Below are 18922 nucleotides of genomic sequence, written 5' to 3'. Positions count from 1 at the left end.
GTTCCTTTTATGGGAGTCCGTTCCAGAATGGTGCGCAAGTGTGCGGTTGCCGTTGTGTTGTGAAGACGTATGTGCTCGAATTTTGTATCGTGTTAAACCAAGTGGTCTCATCATATACTGTAGTAAGAATTCAGATGCCGTTTACTGTCGTCACGCTTAGAAATTTCATTGCGTTTAGGTAACACCGATTTATTTCGTGTAGGTTTTTACGTCAGTGCAACCTTGTAGCCAGTAAACCAGATGAGACCTCGTGCTGTAAACAAATATGGCGCCGACGTGGGCGTCTCGAAAGTAAGGTTGTGTTTTCGAGAAGTTCTTGTGTGGTGTAACCCTTGTGCTAATCGTACCCTGCATAAAAAGTCAGTCGACAACACAGGATTTTCACAAGTCAGCTGCAGGCAGTAGATCGAGCACTATGGCCGGCGTGATAGAAGTGCGTTACATTGTACTGCATTCTCAGGTCTCTCAGATACACCATGCGGAATCAGGCCGCCTTGCTTCTTCACACAAAAGTAAAACATATCTGAAGACTCTGTATAAACAACAATAATTAAAACTTTTTACAGGGAATCTTTCTTACCAGTTGTGGTACTCTCTGTACAATCTCGCGTCTGTTGTCTGTGTCTTCTTCCCCTGGTAGCTGACTATTCCTAATGAATCCCTCAGTAGAAGACAGTGCAATACTTTCACTTGTGGCAAATCCTTGGGTGTTAAGCGGGCACGGCGAGTCTTCATCAGCGTCACGTGATGAAATTGAGTCAATCCAGGTCAAGTTCGATGGGGGAGCTCTCTGGTCAACTGAAAAATATATAGTTAAAACCAAGACTAAAATTAAAATCTTGCCAGGTCCAGCATGAGAGACTACTGAATCTGAAAATGTTTTCGCTCAGGTTGCCTAAACCTCAGTTGCCTAAATTTAAGACATCAACAACTGTCCTTTTCACGACTATTTTCACCCGGAGGATCAACAATGTGAACTGTCGAGGGAAATAAGGATATAAATCGAATATTGATTCTAGAATGAGAAAAAAGGGTGTTAATCAATAAGTGACAAAAGAGGCTAAAAAAACGGGGGAGGGGGTTCTCCTTACAGGAATTGGGGGAACCTGTGACCTTATGCACCTTAGGTGGAATTTGACATCGGTCAAAGTCAAACCTGAAGTTCACAAAAAATAAATCAAAAACCTTTCTGAAAACTTACACAATCAATTAAACCATATGTTAATCCTGGATAAGCATAACTGTGCCACAGCCCCAGTTCTGTAAACAAGATGTATAGTAGAAAAAAAATGTCACTTTACCATTGTTAGGATGAATGTGAACATCTTGCCTTTGGACTAATACCATTGGTACAGAAGGACACCCCCTCCTTACAGTGTCACTGACAACTGAACCCTTCCACGAGTGGCCATCTCCTGCAGTCACCTGGGAACAGTAAAGCATGACATCAGTTTAAGATCCCATCTTGACATACACGTGTGTGTTTGCGCGATATACTTACGACACTTCAGAAATCTCCATTTCTCGCTTTCCATGAGATTACAGTCAACTCTCTATAAGACGGACACCTTCGGGAGCGGCTGCAGCTGTCCGTCTTAGAGAGGTGTCCGTCTTGTAGAGAGTCGAGGTAACATGACACCAGTAATTCTGAGATAATAAAGCTAAACCTTTGCACAATGCAACAAACCTTTGCTAACTGCAACAAGACTAAAATAATAAAAGGACCGTATTTGCTTTTTAAAGCAAAAATTGAGAGCTTCTACAAACTGTAATATTGTAAGTAGAGAACGACCTCTTTAGTCTCCATATACGTAAGCAAGGAAGTAATCCGTTAAAGCGTCATTGTTCGTGGTATACACGTATCCTTAGGGCACTGACTAACTTTGTGAAGTTTGGAAGTATTTTCACTAATAAAACATGATTAAAAACATTTCTTAAGTGACCGTTAACGTTTTCATAGTGTCCGTTGTCCGTCTTATGGAGGTGTCCGTCTTATAGAGGTGTCCGTTAAGAGAGAGTTGACTGTACGCTTTTAATCGATGTGGAGTATTTTTAAAACTGTCCAGTTTATGGTGATTTTTTGTTTGTTTGTTTTGTTGTTTTTCATGCATTAATTTGGGAACAGAAGGTCGACAAGTATCATTTAGTCCCGTCTGGTCGTCCAGGGCAAGTAGATTTTCCTATCGGAAAAGTAACTTTTTATGGTCACTTGAATTATGCACAAGGGTCCAGGCAAACCCTCCGCTAACTTAATGATTATTTCAAACAAAAAAAGTAATCTTCGACAAGCACGCACGTAACCGCTCCGTGCAAGCAAAATGTAATAGTTCTTGTGGAATTCAATTTTATCTTTTAAGCCCTGTGGTTCCGATAGAACATAAAAAAAAGGAAGGTGGATTTTTAGTCTGGAGACTACAAGTGAAAGATTTTGATAGAATTCTTATTATAATAGTGTCCTATTCTCGTTATCTTTTTTCTGCAGATTTAGATTTTACCAGTTATATGAGGAAACAGAAGCCAATCTTTTGAAAACGTCATTTTTAACCTGCTGATAGGTCTAAATGATCACATTGTAATGGTGTATGACTTTGTTTATAACAATTCGCTTCTTCGTTTCAAGGAAGTGCTAGGCCGGGAAGACGGATGGTAGGGGGAGGGGAGGGGGCTGTAATGATCACGTGTACAAAATGGACAATGTTGGTTGGCTTACTGTAATTAACAACTGAATGTACACCTGTACTCACCGATCGGCTATCTGTTGGAATAACTTTCGTTGTTACAATGGGAGTAGTTTTCCACTGAGTCACTGTCCCTGTTTCTGATGGGAAGAACTCTGGTGACATCTCAGACTGCAGGAAATTCCCTTCAGCGTCTTCGATGTTTTGTTCAAATGACGGGTTCCATTGCTCTAAACCATTATACCCTTTTCTAAACGTAAGTGACTCCGAAAAATGTATCAAGTTGTTGTTTTGATCTTGACTTTGCAGTTCACTGTATGCAAACAAGGAGCCTGGATGACTGGAAAACCTATTTTCATTAACGCTGAAACGATCTCCTTTTTGTCGAGTTGGAGGAATACTTTTATAATTTGTACAAACATCGTTCCTTGGAATTGAAGGCGAGATACAGTCAGGGATGCAAGAGAATAGACTTCGTTCTGGCAAGGAGCTGTCTGGTTCAAAATATTGACTGCTGAGGTTTTTTGGTTTTGATTTCTGACAGCTGTATGAAGATTGCTGTGTTGAATACAGATTTGGGGATTGTGATGGAGGTAAAACTAAGCTAGCATGTCCTGTGGTAGCTAAATCAGGGCTTTCAAAGTTGCAATGATCCAACTGACTGCTTTCTAGTGACAAGTTACAAGGCTGTTTTCCATCTTTCTTCAAACCAATGCGAGTTTGAGGATCAGCTACGGTGCAACCTTTGTCAACACTTGTCAGAAGTCTCATCAGGGGGGAGACAGACTCGGAATCGTTCTGAGACCAATCCTCATTTTGCCTCTGATATGGTGACTTGCTAAATGCTGACTCTTGTGTAGCGTCTTCGCATACTTCGCCTCCCATATCGACATCACAGTCACGATTGCCCTTTGAAACACCAGCTTGAAGAACGGTACTCTCTGTATTTCTCCCACTAGAACCAGCTGCAAACGAATCTGGAGACAAATTTAAGGAGTCACCTAAATCATCGCCTGTTTCTAGATCTTGTCCAAAAGAATAATTTTCCAAAGTATCTTGCTGCGACATGTCTGCCATTTCAGAAATGCTGTTTGTTGTTTGGGCACTGAGGTTTGCTGCATCCACCTGAGATGAATTTGTATCTGCAGCGTCATTCCAAATGCGTAACTGCTTGTCCATCATCGATCCAGAATTTGCTTCATTTACTTTTTGCCCACCAAGTGCCATTTTAGGCTGAGGCACATTTTTGGGAGAAGCGAACAATGCTAGAATCTGGCATGTACTGCGTTTATTTTCACTGCCACTAATTATTTCCTTTTGTACAGGAAGGTTGGAACAGGACAATCTTTCACTAGAGGGAAATCGATTCTCCTTTCCTGCAGCACTGCAGTGTCCAGCCATATTGAAGGGAACTCTTTGATCATGTTGTTCTTCCCATTTTGTGCAAGCAGCATATGATCTGTTTGGAGTGTGCAGAACTGTGGGGCTTTCATCGTCAGGTTTCTTTCTTTGAGAGATTTGATAAATGTTACTCTCTCGTTTGCTGGAATGAGCACTGTACATATTGAAAAAGTCACTTTTGCTTGGAGGTTTGTTTGGCATGCCCAATCTGCTTTCACGTGGATCAAAGGGATCTTCCCTTGACTGAAAGGAAAAGGCGACATTTTTGTGAACAAAAGTACAAGTATAGGTTCAGGTGAACTGCAGTATCTCAAACAATGGTAGATCCAGATTTGCTTTCAAAGGGCAGGCTACGAGTAAAATCAACAGGATTTGTTTAGAAAAACTGACGTAGGTGAGCTTTATATTTCAACATTTTTTTTTTTTCAGTGATAAGTACAAGCCAGATGTCCTCGAGTCATAGAGGGCTCGCCCCGTCATTGCCACCCTATTGGCATTGTAAATACATTTTGTATCCAACAATTGCCAGATATAAAAGCAGTGGAGAAATCAATAATATATTTTGCGTAGAAATGTATGATGTACATGGGTAAAAGAAAAAACGCATGCCCATCATTATGAAAGTTTAATTGCTATATAGTATAACCATTCAGTTAACGATTCAAAAGATGCCAACACAGCAAAAACATGAGAAATAAATAACCACGAGTTATTCACGGTCGGTATAAAACGCAGACCATGCAGACTGCAGACTGCAGACTGCAGACCGTGCAGACGGTGCAGACCGTGCAGACTGAGTAATTTTTTTTCTTCTTTTTTACATTGTGTTTCACAAAACTTTTCACGAACGGTTTCCGAAGTTCGTTTGAAATTCGCGAAGTTCGCTACGAACTTTAGGGGGAATTTCATTATGTAGTTGTCAATCAAATTACGAACTTCGAAACGAAATTGTGAATTTCACGTGCAGCGAAGTTGAAAGGTTGAGGAGTTCGCAAGTTGAGAAGAAGTTCGTCCAGTTTGTTTAATTTGGTGAAATGAATCCGTTCACGGTACAAGGAAAGGCAATTTCAAGTCCAGGAAGGCAGGAAATCATCTAAAGTTGGCTTCAAGGTCAAGGATTATTTTATTTAGCTTCCAGCTTGTTGAGTTTTCTTCTACTGTCAGAGAGCGCGTTACACTGTAAACATTGGAACATTTTAAGTTATAGGTAAAACGAACTGGTCGGATATAGCAGTTTATTTGTTAAGTTCAGGTTTCTAGTTCAATTTTATAACGTAAACAAATGCTTCGGTTGGTAGTTATGCTTTGGGAATACAGGGTTTTCTTGAGAAATCCCCCAAAAATTTTTACACTGTCCTTAATAATAAAATATAAGTAATTCGTAAATAAATACACATTTCAATTGTTCCAAAGCAAGTGTTGTTTATTAGTAAAAAAGATTTTTAACCAAAGCTTATTTTTTTGCAAATATAAATTCTTTCAGAGGAACAGAGTTTATCACGAACAGACAGATGGCGTGTCTTGCGTGTTGTGTAAACACAGAAGTATAACAACACGGAATTGAAAAGTTCTGGTTTTCCGCAGATTTTCCAAACTGATGTGTATTCAAGAAGGAAAACGTTTTTTTCTCTTTAGAAGATTTTTACGGCACACACAAACAGTATTTTTATATGTAAACCGGTTCATCTGTTGAAATTTTTTCCTTCGAAACTGCACACGGCAGAACTTGTAATCTATTTTTAGTCGGGTGTCGGGTGACATTGGGAAAACTCAGTTGTAACATTCACAAACCATTTTCAGGGCAGCCTTGCTTTTTAGTCCGTTGATGTCCTGCCTTACTGGACTTGGGATTGCTTTTTGCTGTACTGGGAACGGATTCATTTCACCAAATTAAACAAACTGGACGAACTTCTTCTCAACTTGCGAACTCCTCAACCTTTCAACTTCGCTGCACGTGAAATTCACAATTTCGTTTCGAAGTTCGTAATTTGATTGACAACTACATAATGAAATTCCCCCTAAAGTTCGTAGCGAACTTCGCGAATTTCAAACGAACTTCGGAAACCGTTCGTGAAAAGTTTTGTGAAACACAATGTAAAAAAAGAAGAAAAAAAAATTACTCAGTCTGCACGGTCTGCACCGTCTGCACGGTCTGCACGGTCTGCAGTCTGCAGTCTGCAGTCTGCATGGTCTGCGTTTTATACCGACCGAGTTATTCAGCTGCTACCTTTTTGAACTCAGGTTCAGTCAGAGTAGTTATCATGGGTTTCTTTTGGTTAAATGTCGGCGGCTTGAAACACTGGAAAAAAGGGAGGACATTTTAATGTTAATACACAACTTATTTAAAGTACCTGTCTCTCTAGTCAACTAACTGATACTTGGTAATTGGTCCCGTCCTAATTCGAAAGGTTCGAAGACAGTAACAAAATAGGCAGATATTTGTTTGTGGCTCTATCAAGGTGGGTAAGGACACGTCGCAAAAAGACAAATGAGCAGTTAATTACTGAATACCCTGGAGGATTTCTGTTCATTTTAGCTTGTTATTGTAAAACCGGGAAAGGTTCAAACAATGAGATGCTAAAAGAACTACGCAGATCTGCAAAGCTAAAAACACATTTTAAATTACTTTCGTCTAAACTAGTTTTATGTTTCAAATTCAATTTGTTAAAAGACATGTGCAATTATGTTGGTTTGACAAACACGTTTGTATGCGACTTTTACATGTTGTAGCTATTTACATTAAATCCTTGTATTTTTTCTTTTTTTTTTTGCAATGTCAGTTTTTCTACGTCTGTGATTATCTTTTTAACGATGGGGAATCGTGAGGAATCGCAAGTGCCTAGTGGAACAACATCTTTTTAAGAATCATGATCCTTTAATTATATGTCAATAAAAAGGCACCAATGGTCAAAAACATACACTACTTTGTCTAATTAACACCAAGCCGACGAACTATGAAGACATAAAGGCGACGAAACGTTGTTAGAATAACTCATACGAGTTGCAGCCGTACACACGTGTAAACATGACACACAATCAAACTGAATACCTGTCTTTTTCTCTTGCCTGGTTGATAGAGAGGACCTACACAGTCTTTCACTTTTTTTTCTTGTGTCGTTGAGATGACCTCATGTGTTTGGTCAGATAAGGCATGCAGCCTTTCCTCGATTGTTATTAAATATCGTTCACTTTCTAACTCTTCCCCTGGGGCCACCTATAGAGAGTTGAAGGAAAGAAGTACTAAGTGTTAGCCTGCGTAGCAGGTGCCGTTGTTTCGAGCGTGCGTATGGGAAACGCGAAAGGCGCGAGGGGGCCACGCGAGCAAAAAATCGCGCACTCTTTTCATATGGAAATTAGTTTTTTACTCGTTTATTAAAATTTGTCTTGCAAATCAAACTTACTTCCATATGAAAGTGAAAGTGGAAGTGCTGTGTTCCAAAGGACCACATTTCATAATGAACATTTTCACTTGCAAACAGACAATGCTGTTCATTAACAGCAACGCTATCGATTTAACCAGATGAAAGAGAAGAATTGGGTACAAGTTCAGTGCTGCCTTGGACAATTGAGCTAACTTGATTTAACCATTTATAAAACTCAGTACAGCAAGGCACGCATGAACAATAAGAAATGAAGTTATTAATTTAGAGATCACTTTTTAATGAGTGTTTCGCAGGTACATATAGCTAAGTCATGTTCATATTTATCGATAGCCCGGAATTGGAAGGGCTAAATTTGGGACCTTTCCTCCATGTGAAACACCATCGTTCTATAAGCACAAAAACCTTTTGGCATTTGTTAGGAAGACTACGAATATCCACCTTCTTTCCGGCCTTTATATGCAATTCCAGCGTGTGTGCGACCCGAAAGAGTTACGAACACTTTATTTTTCCCCCCAAAAAACTTAAAAAAAAAAAAAAAAAAAAAAAAAATTTCCCCCTCCACGGCACTAAGAAAAAACGAAAAACCATAGGTGAGGAAGCGTTCTCCTTTGTCGAACGCACTAAAAATAGAACTCCTTTTTTCACGCTAATTAATTCGATGAAAAATGATTGCATACTGGAAAAAAAGGCACACTGGGAATGACTGCAATAAATTTAAATGCTAGTGCCTAGTACGTTAAATTAAATGAACTTTTTTTCTGGGTTTCATTTTTTTTCGGCGAGCAGTTTAATCAGTTTATGTTTTAGACTTGCTTTTAGCATAATTTTATATTTTTATACCACAACGCCTGAAACGTCAACACCGCATAATATGTAACTCATCTCAAATTTCCTCGACTTTGCCAGTGCTTCTGCCCTTTGAAGCATGCATGTCCATGTCCTCGAAATACTCTAAGATGTGAGTCCGAATAGTTCACGGATTGTTCTTTAAAACTACTCTGAGCATCAAATACAATTGCCACATTCACTTTCTAAATATGATCAATAAGTACAACCAGCTGCTTATGTCTACCAACCATTTTTAGATGAGAAAGGCCACCATGCAGGTTATGGATTTGCCGATACGTAGAATTCATATCTTCTCTTAGTGACAAGTAGCAGTTGAAAAAAAAAAAAAGGATTTGAAAATTCAAAATGAAATTTAATTTCTCGGAGCACTAATGCAAAAATTCCCCATTTACAACAAAGCTAACACAAGCCAGCTCCGCATACGTTGTTTCTTTTAATTTAAAAATGCGAAGATGCTCGCTCCTCCCGCTGACAGCTGCAGACGTGCTGTATGCATTCTACATCCCTTTAAAGAATACCGCATTTTTTTTCGATTTTAGGAACGGCGGCTTCTTTATTTAAAACCAAACTATCTAGGCTGAGCATTAACTTGAACCTTGCGTTTATTTTCGCCCAGCGTTTATTATATATTTGAGGTATGGCTTGTCAATCGTCATCATTTGATGGCCTTATTTACTTTTCATCAATGCCGCTTGAAGCTCATTGAATTTTGGACAACTCTTTTTCATATTCCAGCCTTCGCTTTTTTGTTCTTTATTAAAAATGGCCAGAAGAGAAACTGGCCAAAGTTAACTCTTCAAACGCTGCCCTAGCCTCATTTGAGCGTTTCCCACTTGGGTAAGGGATACAGATTTGAGCACCAGGAACTGGGTTAATCGCACCTCGAGGACACGGGACGCACGTAGGATCTGAAGAGAAACTAATCATGTTTTTCGCTCGATGTAAAACATCCGGATGTTTAAACAAACAAACACACTAAAACTAATTTAAACCGTTATCTAACAGAAACCCTAAACTATCGTGTGCTCAGTTTTTGGCACAAAAAAGAAAACCTACCAAATTCGGATTCGAATGTTCTAAAAAGATGTACACTAACACCACAAGTAAAAAACTCTTACTTTTTCTGCTCTAGTTGTTTTATTTATCAGTGACACAACAGACATGCAACTAGCTTCCTTTAACTGCAAAAACATCACCGCATAACACTGTTCCCACCTGCAATAGACGTCAAAAGCTGAACAGATGTCAATTTGCAAGTGAATTTCTATGGAACTAAAAGGGTTTTTAACAACAAATATTTAAACACCCCACCGACAAGTTAGCTGCAAACAATGAATGCTGTTCGAAGCACGAGCGTCCGTTCTTGTTTTTTTACACATTTTAGCAGGCAAATGATTGACGTCCAATTTTAAATTAAAGAACAACAAAAAGAAGCATACAGACAGTTAATATCACACAGAAAAAGCCAGCTCGTAGTTCATCGCTGAGCGCCTTAAATTTCAAGCGGAACATCCTTTGAACAGCAATATCCTGAAGCATCATCTACATATCAGTACATAAAAAAGAGCAACTAAACTCTTAGTTGTGAAGATCTTTCAAAACAAGGAAAGTAATTAAGCTAATATGGTTTTCTCACAGTACTCTGCATTTGTTTGTTTTTGGTGCTACGCTGTTGTTCAAGCTCCATATAAAGAAGGAGATGTTATGTTGGGTGGACTGTTCAGTGTTCGCCAGTCGCATGAAACGTCGGAGAACCAATGCGGGGAGATTACCAAGCAAGTGGCATACGCTGAGGCCATGATCTTCGCTATTGATAAGATAAACAACGACTCACATCTACTTCCAAACATTACCCTTGGGTATGATATACGGGATTATTGTGAAAATAGCACAAAAGCAACACAATTCACTTATGAACTCTTAAAAGAACAGTGTTATATGAACACAACACGAAGAAATCTAGGAAAGAGATTTATCACCACTTTAATCGGCCCATCTGAGTCTAGCATAGCTCTTGTTATCAGCGGATTTCTCCAAATGCTTAAGGTCCCAGCCATAAGCGGGTTAACAACGAGTCCTGAGCTGAGTTCGTTTACCTATAAACATTTGCATCGAACAGTGCCTTCAGATACATTTTTAGCAAAAGCTGTGGCTGATATCATAGAACACTTCAACTGGACATATGTAGCTGCTGTTGGGGTCGATGATTCGTTTGGACGACATGGGGTGTGGTCAGTTATTAAAGAAGCCGAAAATAAAAATGGCTCATTTTGTGTTGTTGTGGCAGAATTTATACCCCACAGTACGCAAAATTCAAGCATAAGACAAATTGTTAGAAAGCTAAGGCGACAAAATAACATACGTGTTATTTTCTTGTGGATTTATGGTGCCCTTATGAGGAATTTTTTTAAGGAAGTCAAGAGACAAAACTTATCCGGGCGAGTTTGGGTTCTTAGCGAAACAACCTTCAGTATTATAACAGAAAAAGGCTTTCTCCCATCTGACCTTTCGCCGCTTCATGGAGCAATAGCATTCCAGCCTCATAATTTCCAAGACAAAGGGTTTAAAGAACACATGAAAACTCTGCTGTATAACGAGGCAAATAAGCAGGACCTTCCGGAGTGGTGGAGCGATATCAGGAAGCTGATGAGGAACTGCTCGGGCAGTAACGACAATGGTACTCATAAGGATCGACAAAAAGAATTATGCGTACAAGATGTTGTAAATGATATGTACAACTCATATGTTCCATATGTCATTGATGCTGTATATTCCGTGGCGCATGCCTTAAACATCTCCAATCAACAAACTAACCTAACTGATAATGATTATGACATGCAAAGGCTGCTTTCCAAAATTAATTTTGTAGGACTTACGGGAAACATCTTGTATGATCAGTTTGGCGATAGGCAATCTGCGTTCTACGATGTCCTCAACATACAGCAAGTGCAAGAAGCTGACGCCAAGGGACTAAAGCAAGTTATAGTCGGGAAATGGGACGCGGCAGAGCGGTTACACTTAAACGATAGCATTCGTTGGAACAGCCAAGACGGACGATTTCCAAAATCCGAATGCCTGGACCAATGCTCGGCGGGAACAAGGAAATCTGCTACTTCGCCTTGCTGTTGGCAGTGCGTCTCGTGTCCTCGCGGTACGATTAACCCAGTTCCTGGTGCTCACAGCTGCATGGAATGCCCAAGAGGGAAACGCTCCAATGAGGCTAGGACAGCGTGTGAAGATTTGCCTTTGGCCAATTTGGCATACTCCACTGTAGGAGGAATTGCAGTTCTCGCATTTGGCATTTTGGGCATCATTGCTACACTCTTTATATTCGCTGTTATGTGTAAATTTTGTAACACGCCTATTGTTAGGGCATGCAACAGGAAACTGAGCCTTGCTCTACTTGGAATTATTCTCTTGCTGCTGTCCCTAGTGTTGTTGAATCTCTTTACACCTACAGATACAATTTGCAAGATTATTTACCCATGGCGTTACATAACTTACAACTTCTGTCTTTCCCTTCTACTGGTAAAGGTCTTGCACATTTCCAGCGCTTTCCAAGTTCCAATAATACCCAGTTTAACGATAACCTCTCTTACTAATAGAATGCAAGCGGTGATAATTATCAGTCTGCAAGCGTTCCTGCTGGTTGCATTGCTCCCTTGGTTGCTTGTAGATCCACCTTTCATGGTTAAACACATCTACCCAGAGCGTTATACGTTTATTAAATGCAAGGCATACAATGTGTTAGTTGGAAAAACCATGTTCTTGCTAATATGTTCCTACATCTTCTTTCAGTTGTTAATTTCTGCCTTCTGTTTCTTTAAAGTAAGAAATATTCCAGAAAACTTTAGCGAGGCCAAGCGAATGGCATTTTCCATGTACATATTTTTTGTGTCTTTACTAGCTTATCATACGGTAGAGTTCTCAATGGATGAAAAGTATGTGACGGTTGTGGACTGTGTTACAACACTATTGAGTGCTTATGGTTTTGTTAGTTGTGTCTTTTTGCCAAAAATATATATCATCCTCTGTAGGCCTGAGCTAAACACTTCTGCTAGCGTGCGTCAGGAAGTAACTCACTTCTCGTTTGGGTCAAGCTCCGTACGTGTGAATCCCGCATTTAATAGTTCTATCCAACAAGGCCAAACATAAATGCGTTTATCTCAAGAGGACAAAAGTTCGTTTCGATTAAGGTGTTTTGAGAAATGTTACTGTAGATCAAGAGAGGATAATGTAGATAATATAAATAACGAAGTCAGGGGAGACATCTATGTAAATGACAACTGCAAGTTGTTTTTTGTTGAATTTTTTTTTTATTCCAGCGAAAATTTTAGCCATTTTCTTAAGCTCATCGTGGCCTACTTGTAAAAATTAAGGTAAATAGTGTTTAATGAGTAAATTTGTAGGTCGCAGCTTGGTTGAACCTGTAGATAATCAATAATCACAATAAAATGAACCTAATAAACTTATACATTATTTATCTTAGCTTGCGGCGATTATGTTTTCGACTTGCTTTTGGTATATATTACTACCTAAAGGCCTGAAACGTCAAGGGAGGATACAATTACATCTTCTCGAATTTCGCCAGGCAAAATTTTATTTCCCTGAAGTTTCCAGTGCTTCTGGTCGTTAAAACACAAGTCCTCGAAATACATTCAAGTTTTTAAGGAGTCCCATTAGCGTTCAACTTCGAGCCCTAAATGCAATTGTCACATTCGCTTTACAACCATGATTTCAACATAGTACCAGCTGCTATCAACCATTTTAGATGCGAATTATAAATAAGAAAGTCCAAGAAGGTTGTTCGCTTTGTGTAAAATTAAACCGAAGGAAAAGAAAATTTGAGGCTTATCTTGAAACTTGCGAAGACATGAAAGCGTTCACAGCTTTGTGAATAAAAACCTGAATGAACGGATCTCTTAGTGAAAGCAAGTTGAGAGCGAGATAACGATTTTAACACGATTTGAACACTCAAAGCACCATACATGATTTGCTAACTAATAGCTAACATATACTTACAAACATTGGTATCGAACAGTGCCTTTAGATAGCTTTCTAGCAAAAGCCATGTCTGACACCATAGACCACTTCAGCTGGAGCTGTGTAGCTGCTGTTGGGGTCGATGATTCGTTTGGACGACATGGGGTGTGGTCAGTCATTAAAGAAGCCGAAACTAAAAATGGCTCATTCTGTGTTGCTGTGACATAATTCATACCCCATAATACGCAGAATTCAAACATTTCAGATGTTGCTAGAAAGCTAAGGCGACAAGAAAACATCAGAGTTATCATATTGTTGATTTATGGTGTTATTCTTATGGATTTTCTTAAAGAAGTTAAGAAACAAGATCTCTCCAATCGAGTTTGGATTTTGAGTGAGAGCATCCTCACACCAAATATAAACGGTTTTCTCCCTTCGGACTTTTTGTCGCTTCACGGATCAATAGCATTCCAGCCTCATAATTTTCAAGACGCAGGATTCAAAGTATACATGAAAGCTTTGCTGTCCAATGGGGCAGATAAGCAGGATCTTTCAAACTGGTGGAGTCAGATTAGGGCACTGCAGATCTGCTCAGCACCAGATGATCACCAAAAAGAATTATGCGTACAAAGGAACGGAAGGCCTGTTTATTCAAAACTAAACTATTTAGGCTGAGCGTTAACTAGAACCTTGCGTTTATTTGCGCCCAGCGTTTATTATAATTCTCGTCATCATCGGCTTTTTCCTTCTCATAATGCCGCTGGCTCATGGTTTTGGGCAACTCTTTTTCATTTCCAACCTTCCTTTTTTTTTCGTTTGAAAATGGCAGAGCCTTCACACGCTGCCCGAGCTTCATTAGAGCGTTTCCCACTTTGGTAAGGGGTACAGATTTGAGCACCAAGGACTGGGTTAATCGCACCTCGAGGACACGGGACGCACGTAAGATCTGCAGAAGCACTATTAAAATTATTCGCTCGATGTAAAACATCCGGATGTTTATAAAACAAGCAAACACACAAGAACTAATTAAAACCGTTATCTAACAGAAACCCTAAACTATCGTATGCTTATAGTTTTTGGCACAAACAACACCAAAAAACGACCGCATTCGGATTCAAATGCTCTAGGAAGATGTACACCAACACCAAAAGTAGCCAGCGGAGAAAACTCCGACATTTTCTGCTCTTGTTGTTTAACTTCCCAGTGACATAAAAGGCATGAAACTAGCAACCTTTAAATGGAAAAACTTCACGGCATAACACTGTGCCCACCTGCAATAGACGTCAAAAGCTGAATTTTTATGACACTAAAAGGTATTTTAACAACAAATATTTAAACACCCCCACCGACAGAGTTGGCTGCAAACAATGAATGCTGTTCAAAGCACGAGCTTCCGTACTTGTTGTTTACACATTTTAGCAGCTAAATGATTGACATAAAATTTTAAATTGAACAACAAAAAGAGAAGCATACAGACAGTTAATAATACACAGAAAGATCCTGCTCGTTGTTCAAACTGAATCACTGAGCGCCTTAAATTTCAAGCAGACCATTCTTTAAACAGGAATACCCTTGAGCATCATCTACATATCAGTACATAAAAAGAGCAACTAGACTCTTAGGTGTTCAGGTCATTTAAAACAAGGAAAGTAATTAACCAATATGGTTTTATCACAGTGCTTCGCATTTGTTTGTTTTTGGTGCTACGCTGTTGTTCAAGCTCCATATAAAGAAGGAGATGTTATGTTGGGTGGACTATTCAGTGTCTGCGAGTTGCAAGAAACGTCGGAGAACCAATGCGGGGAGATAACCAAGCAAGTGGCATACGCTGAGGCCATGATCTTCGCTATTGATAAGATAAACAACGACTCAAATCTACTTCCAAACATTACTCTTGGGTATGATATACGAGATTATTGTGAAAACATCACAAAAGCGACACAAATCACCTATGAACTCTTAAACGAACAGTGTAATATGAACACAACACGAAGCAATCTAGGAAAGAGATATATTACCACTTTAATCGGCCCATCTGAGTCTAGCACAGCTCTTGTTATTGGCGGATTTCTTCAAATGCTTAATGTCCCAGCCATAAGCGGGTTAACAACGAGTCCTGAGCTAAGTTCATATAACCTACAAACATTTGCATCGAACAGTGCCTTCAGATACATTTTTAGCAAAAGCTGTGGCTGATATCATAGAACACTTCAACTGGACATATGTAGCTGCTGTTGGGGTCGATGATTCGTTTGGACGACATGGGGTGTGGTCAGTCATTAAAGAAGCTGAAAATAAAAATGGCTCATTTTGTGTTGTTGTGACAGAATTTATACCCCACAGAACGCAGATTTCAAGCATTAGACACATTGTTACAAAGCTAAGGCGACAAACAAACATACGTGTTATTTTCTTGTGGATTTCTGGTGCCCTTATGAGGAATTTTTTTAAGGAAGTCAAGAGACAAAACCTCTCCGGGCGAGTTTGGGTACCTAGCGAAACATACCTCCAGTATTATAACTGAAAAAGGTTTTCTCCCTTCTGACCTTTCCCCGCTTCATGGATCAATAGCATTCCAACCTCATAATTTCCAAGACAAAGGGTTTAAAGAGCACATGAAAGCGTTTCTATATAATGAGACAAAGTAAGCAGGACCTTCCGCAATGGTGGAGCGATATCAGAAAGCTGATAAGGAACTGCTCGGGCATTAAGGACAATAGCACTCACAAGGATCGACAAAAAGAATTGTGCGTACACGATGTTGTTAAGACATGTACAACTCATATGTTCCATACGTCATTGATGCTGTATATTCCGTGGCACATGCCTTAAACATCTCCACTCAAGAAACCAGCGTAACTGATAATGATTATGACATGCAAAGGCTGCTTTCCAGAGTTAATTTTGTAGGGACTTACGGGAAACATCTTGTATGATCAGTTTGGCGATAGGCAATCTGCGTTCTACGATGTTGTCAATTTCCAACAAGTGCAGGAAGCTGATGCCAAGGGACTAAAACAAGTTATAGTCGGAAAATGGGACGCGGCAGAGCGGTTACACTTAAACGGTAACATTCGTTGGAACAGCCAAGACGGACGGTTTCCAACATCCGAATGCCTGGAACAATGCTCGGCGGGAACAAGGAAAGCAGCTACTTCGCCTTGCTGTTGGCAGTGCATCCCGTGTCCTCGCGGTACTATCAACCCAGTTCCTGGTGCTCACAGCTGCATGGAATGCCCAAGAGGGAAACGCTCCAATGAAGCTAGGACAGCGTGTGAAGATTTGCCTTTGGCTAACTTGGAATACTCCACTGTAGGAGGAATTGCAGTTCTCGCATTTGGCATTTTGGGCATCATTGCTACACTCTTTATATTCGCTGTTTTGTGTAGATTTTGTAACACTCCTATTGTTAGGGCATGCAACAGGAAACTGAGCCTTGCTCTTCTTGGAATTATTCAAATGTTGCTGTCCCTAGTGTTATTGAATCTCTTTAAACCTACAGATACAATTTGCAAGATTATTTACCCATGGCGTTACATCACTTACAACCTCTCTCTTTCCCTTCTACTGGTAAAGGTCTTGCACATTTCCAGCGCTTTCCAAGTTCCAATAATACCCAGTTTAACGATAACCTCTCTTACTAATAGAATGCAAGCAGTGATAGTTATCAGCCTGCAAGCGTTCCTGATGGTTGCATTGCTCCCTTGGTTGCTTGTTGATCCACCTATCATGGTTAAACACATCTACCCAGAGCGTTATACGTTTATTAAATGCAAGGCATACAATGTGTTAGTTGGAAAAACCATGTTCTTGCTAATATGTTCCTACATTTTCTTTCAGTTGTTAATTTCTGCCTTCTGTTTCTTTAAAGTAAGAAATATTCCAGAAAACTTTAGCGAGGCCAAGCGAATGGCATTTTCCATGTACATATTTTTTGTGTCTTTACTAGCTTATCATACGGTAGAGTTCTCAATGGATGAAAAGTATGTGACGGTTGTGGACTGTGTTACAACACTATTGAGTGCTTATGGTTTTGTTAGTTGTGTCTTTTTGCCAAAAATATATATCATCCTCTTTAGGCCTGAGCTAAACACTTCTGCTAGCGTGCGTCAGGAAGTAACTCACTTCTCGTTTGGGTCAAGCTCCGTACGTGTGAATCCCGCATTTAATAGTTCTATCCAACAAGGCCAAACATAAATGCGTTTATCTCAAGAGGACAAAAGTTCGTTTCGATTAAGGTGTTTTGAGAAATGTTACTGTAGATCAAGAGAGGATAATGTAGATAATATAAATAACGAAGTCAGGGGAGACATCTATGTAAATGACAACTGCAAGTTGTTTTTTGTTGAATTTTTTTTTTTATTCCAGCGAGAATTTTAGCCATTTTCCTTAAGCTCATCGTGGCCTACTTGTACAAATTCAGGTAAATAGTGTTTAATGAGTAAATTTGTAGGTCGCAGCTTGGTTGAACCTGTAGATAATCAATAATCACAATAAAATGAACCTAATAAACTTATACATTATTTATCTTAGCTTGCGGCGATTATGTTTTCGACTTGCTTTTGGTATATATTACTACCTAAAGGCCTGAAACGTCAAGGGAGGATACAATTACATCTTCTCGAATTTCGCCAGGCAAAATTTTATTTCCCTGAATTTTCCAGTGCTTCTGGTCGTTAAAACTCAAGTCCTCGAAATACACTCAAGTTTTTAAGGAGTCCGATTAGCGTTCAACTTCGAGCCCTAAATGCAATTGTCATATTCGCTTTACAACCATTATTTGAACATAGTACCAGCTGCTATCAACCATTTTAGATGCGAATTATAAATAAGAAAGTCCAAGAAGGTTGTTCGCTTTGTGTAAAACTAAACCGAAGGAAAAGAAAATTTGAGGCTTATCTTGAAACCTGCGAAGACATGAAAGCGTTCACAGCTTTGTGAATAAAAACCTAAATAAACGGATCTCTTTGTGAGAGAAAGTTGAGAGCGAGATAACGATTTTAACACGATTTGAACACTCAAAGCACCATACATGATTTGCTAACTAATAGCTAACATATACTTACAAACATTGGTATCGAACAGTGCCTTTAGATAGCTTTCTAGCAAAAGCCATGTCTGACACCATAGACCACTTCAGCTGGAGCTGTGTAGCTGCTGTTGAGGTCGATGATTCGTTTGGACGACATGGGGTGTGGTCAGTCATTAAAGAAGCCGAAAACTAAAAATGGCTCATTCTGTGTTGCTGTGACATAATTCATACCCCACAATACGCAGAATTCAAACATTTCAGATGTTGCTAGAAAGCTAAGGCGACACGAAAACATCAGAGTTATCATATTGTGGATTTATGGTGTCATTCTTATAGATTTTCTTAAAGAAGTTAAGAAACAAGATCTCTCCAACTGAGTTTGGATTTTGAGTGAGAGCATCCTCACACCAAATATAAACGGTTTTCTCCCTTCGGACTTTTTGTCGCTTCACGGATCAATAGCATTCCAGCCTCATAATTTTCAAGACGCAGGATTCAAAGTATACATGAAAGCTTTGCTGTCCAATGGGGCAGATAAGCAGGATCTTTCAAACTGGTGGAGTCAGATTAGGGCACTGCAGATCTGCTCAGCACCA

At 39.5% G+C, this 18922-nt stretch overlaps 2 protein-coding genes and 1 pseudogene across 2 annotated transcripts in view; 2 read left to right on the top strand and 1 right to left on the bottom strand.

Moving 5' to 3' along the window:
• LOC144665647 (5'-3' DNA helicase ZGRF1-like) overlaps positions 1-18922 on the bottom strand; it is a 64239-nt gene that overhangs the window by 26945 nt on the left and 18372 nt on the right. The window contains 5 exon segments of the mRNA XM_078526913.1: positions 581-798; positions 1302-1425; positions 2745-4322; positions 6307-6378; positions 7129-7293. Coding sequence (XP_078383039.1) covers positions 581-798; positions 1302-1425; positions 2745-4322; positions 6307-6378; positions 7129-7293 — 2157 coding nt within the window.
• LOC144666574 (extracellular calcium-sensing receptor-like) lies at positions 9935-17751 on the top strand. The gene is made up of 2 exons (XM_078527982.1): positions 9935-12521; positions 17567-17751. Exon 1 carries the CDS (start codon positions 9935-9937, stop codon positions 12464-12466), a length of 2532 nt encoding a protein of 843 aa, XP_078384108.1. The 3' UTR covers positions 12467-12521; positions 17567-17751.
• On the top strand, positions 14957-17561 carry LOC144666573 (extracellular calcium-sensing receptor-like; annotated as a pseudogene).

This window comes from Oculina patagonica, chromosome 9 (genome assembly GCF_052425735.1).
Source record: "Oculina patagonica isolate OP01 chromosome 9, crgOcupat, whole genome shotgun sequence".
Lineage (NCBI taxonomy): Eukaryota > Metazoa > Cnidaria > Anthozoa > Scleractinia > Oculinidae > Oculina > Oculina patagonica.
Note: the sequence above shows the minus strand (reverse complement) of the source record. Positions and strands in the feature narration are given on the sequence as shown.

Bases quoted from the DNA above. Each gene is read 5' to 3' on its own strand.
- LOC144666574 (XM_078527982.1), top strand. From the start codon at position 9,935: ATGGTTTTCTCACAGTACTCTGCATTTGTTTGTTTTTGGTGCTACGCT.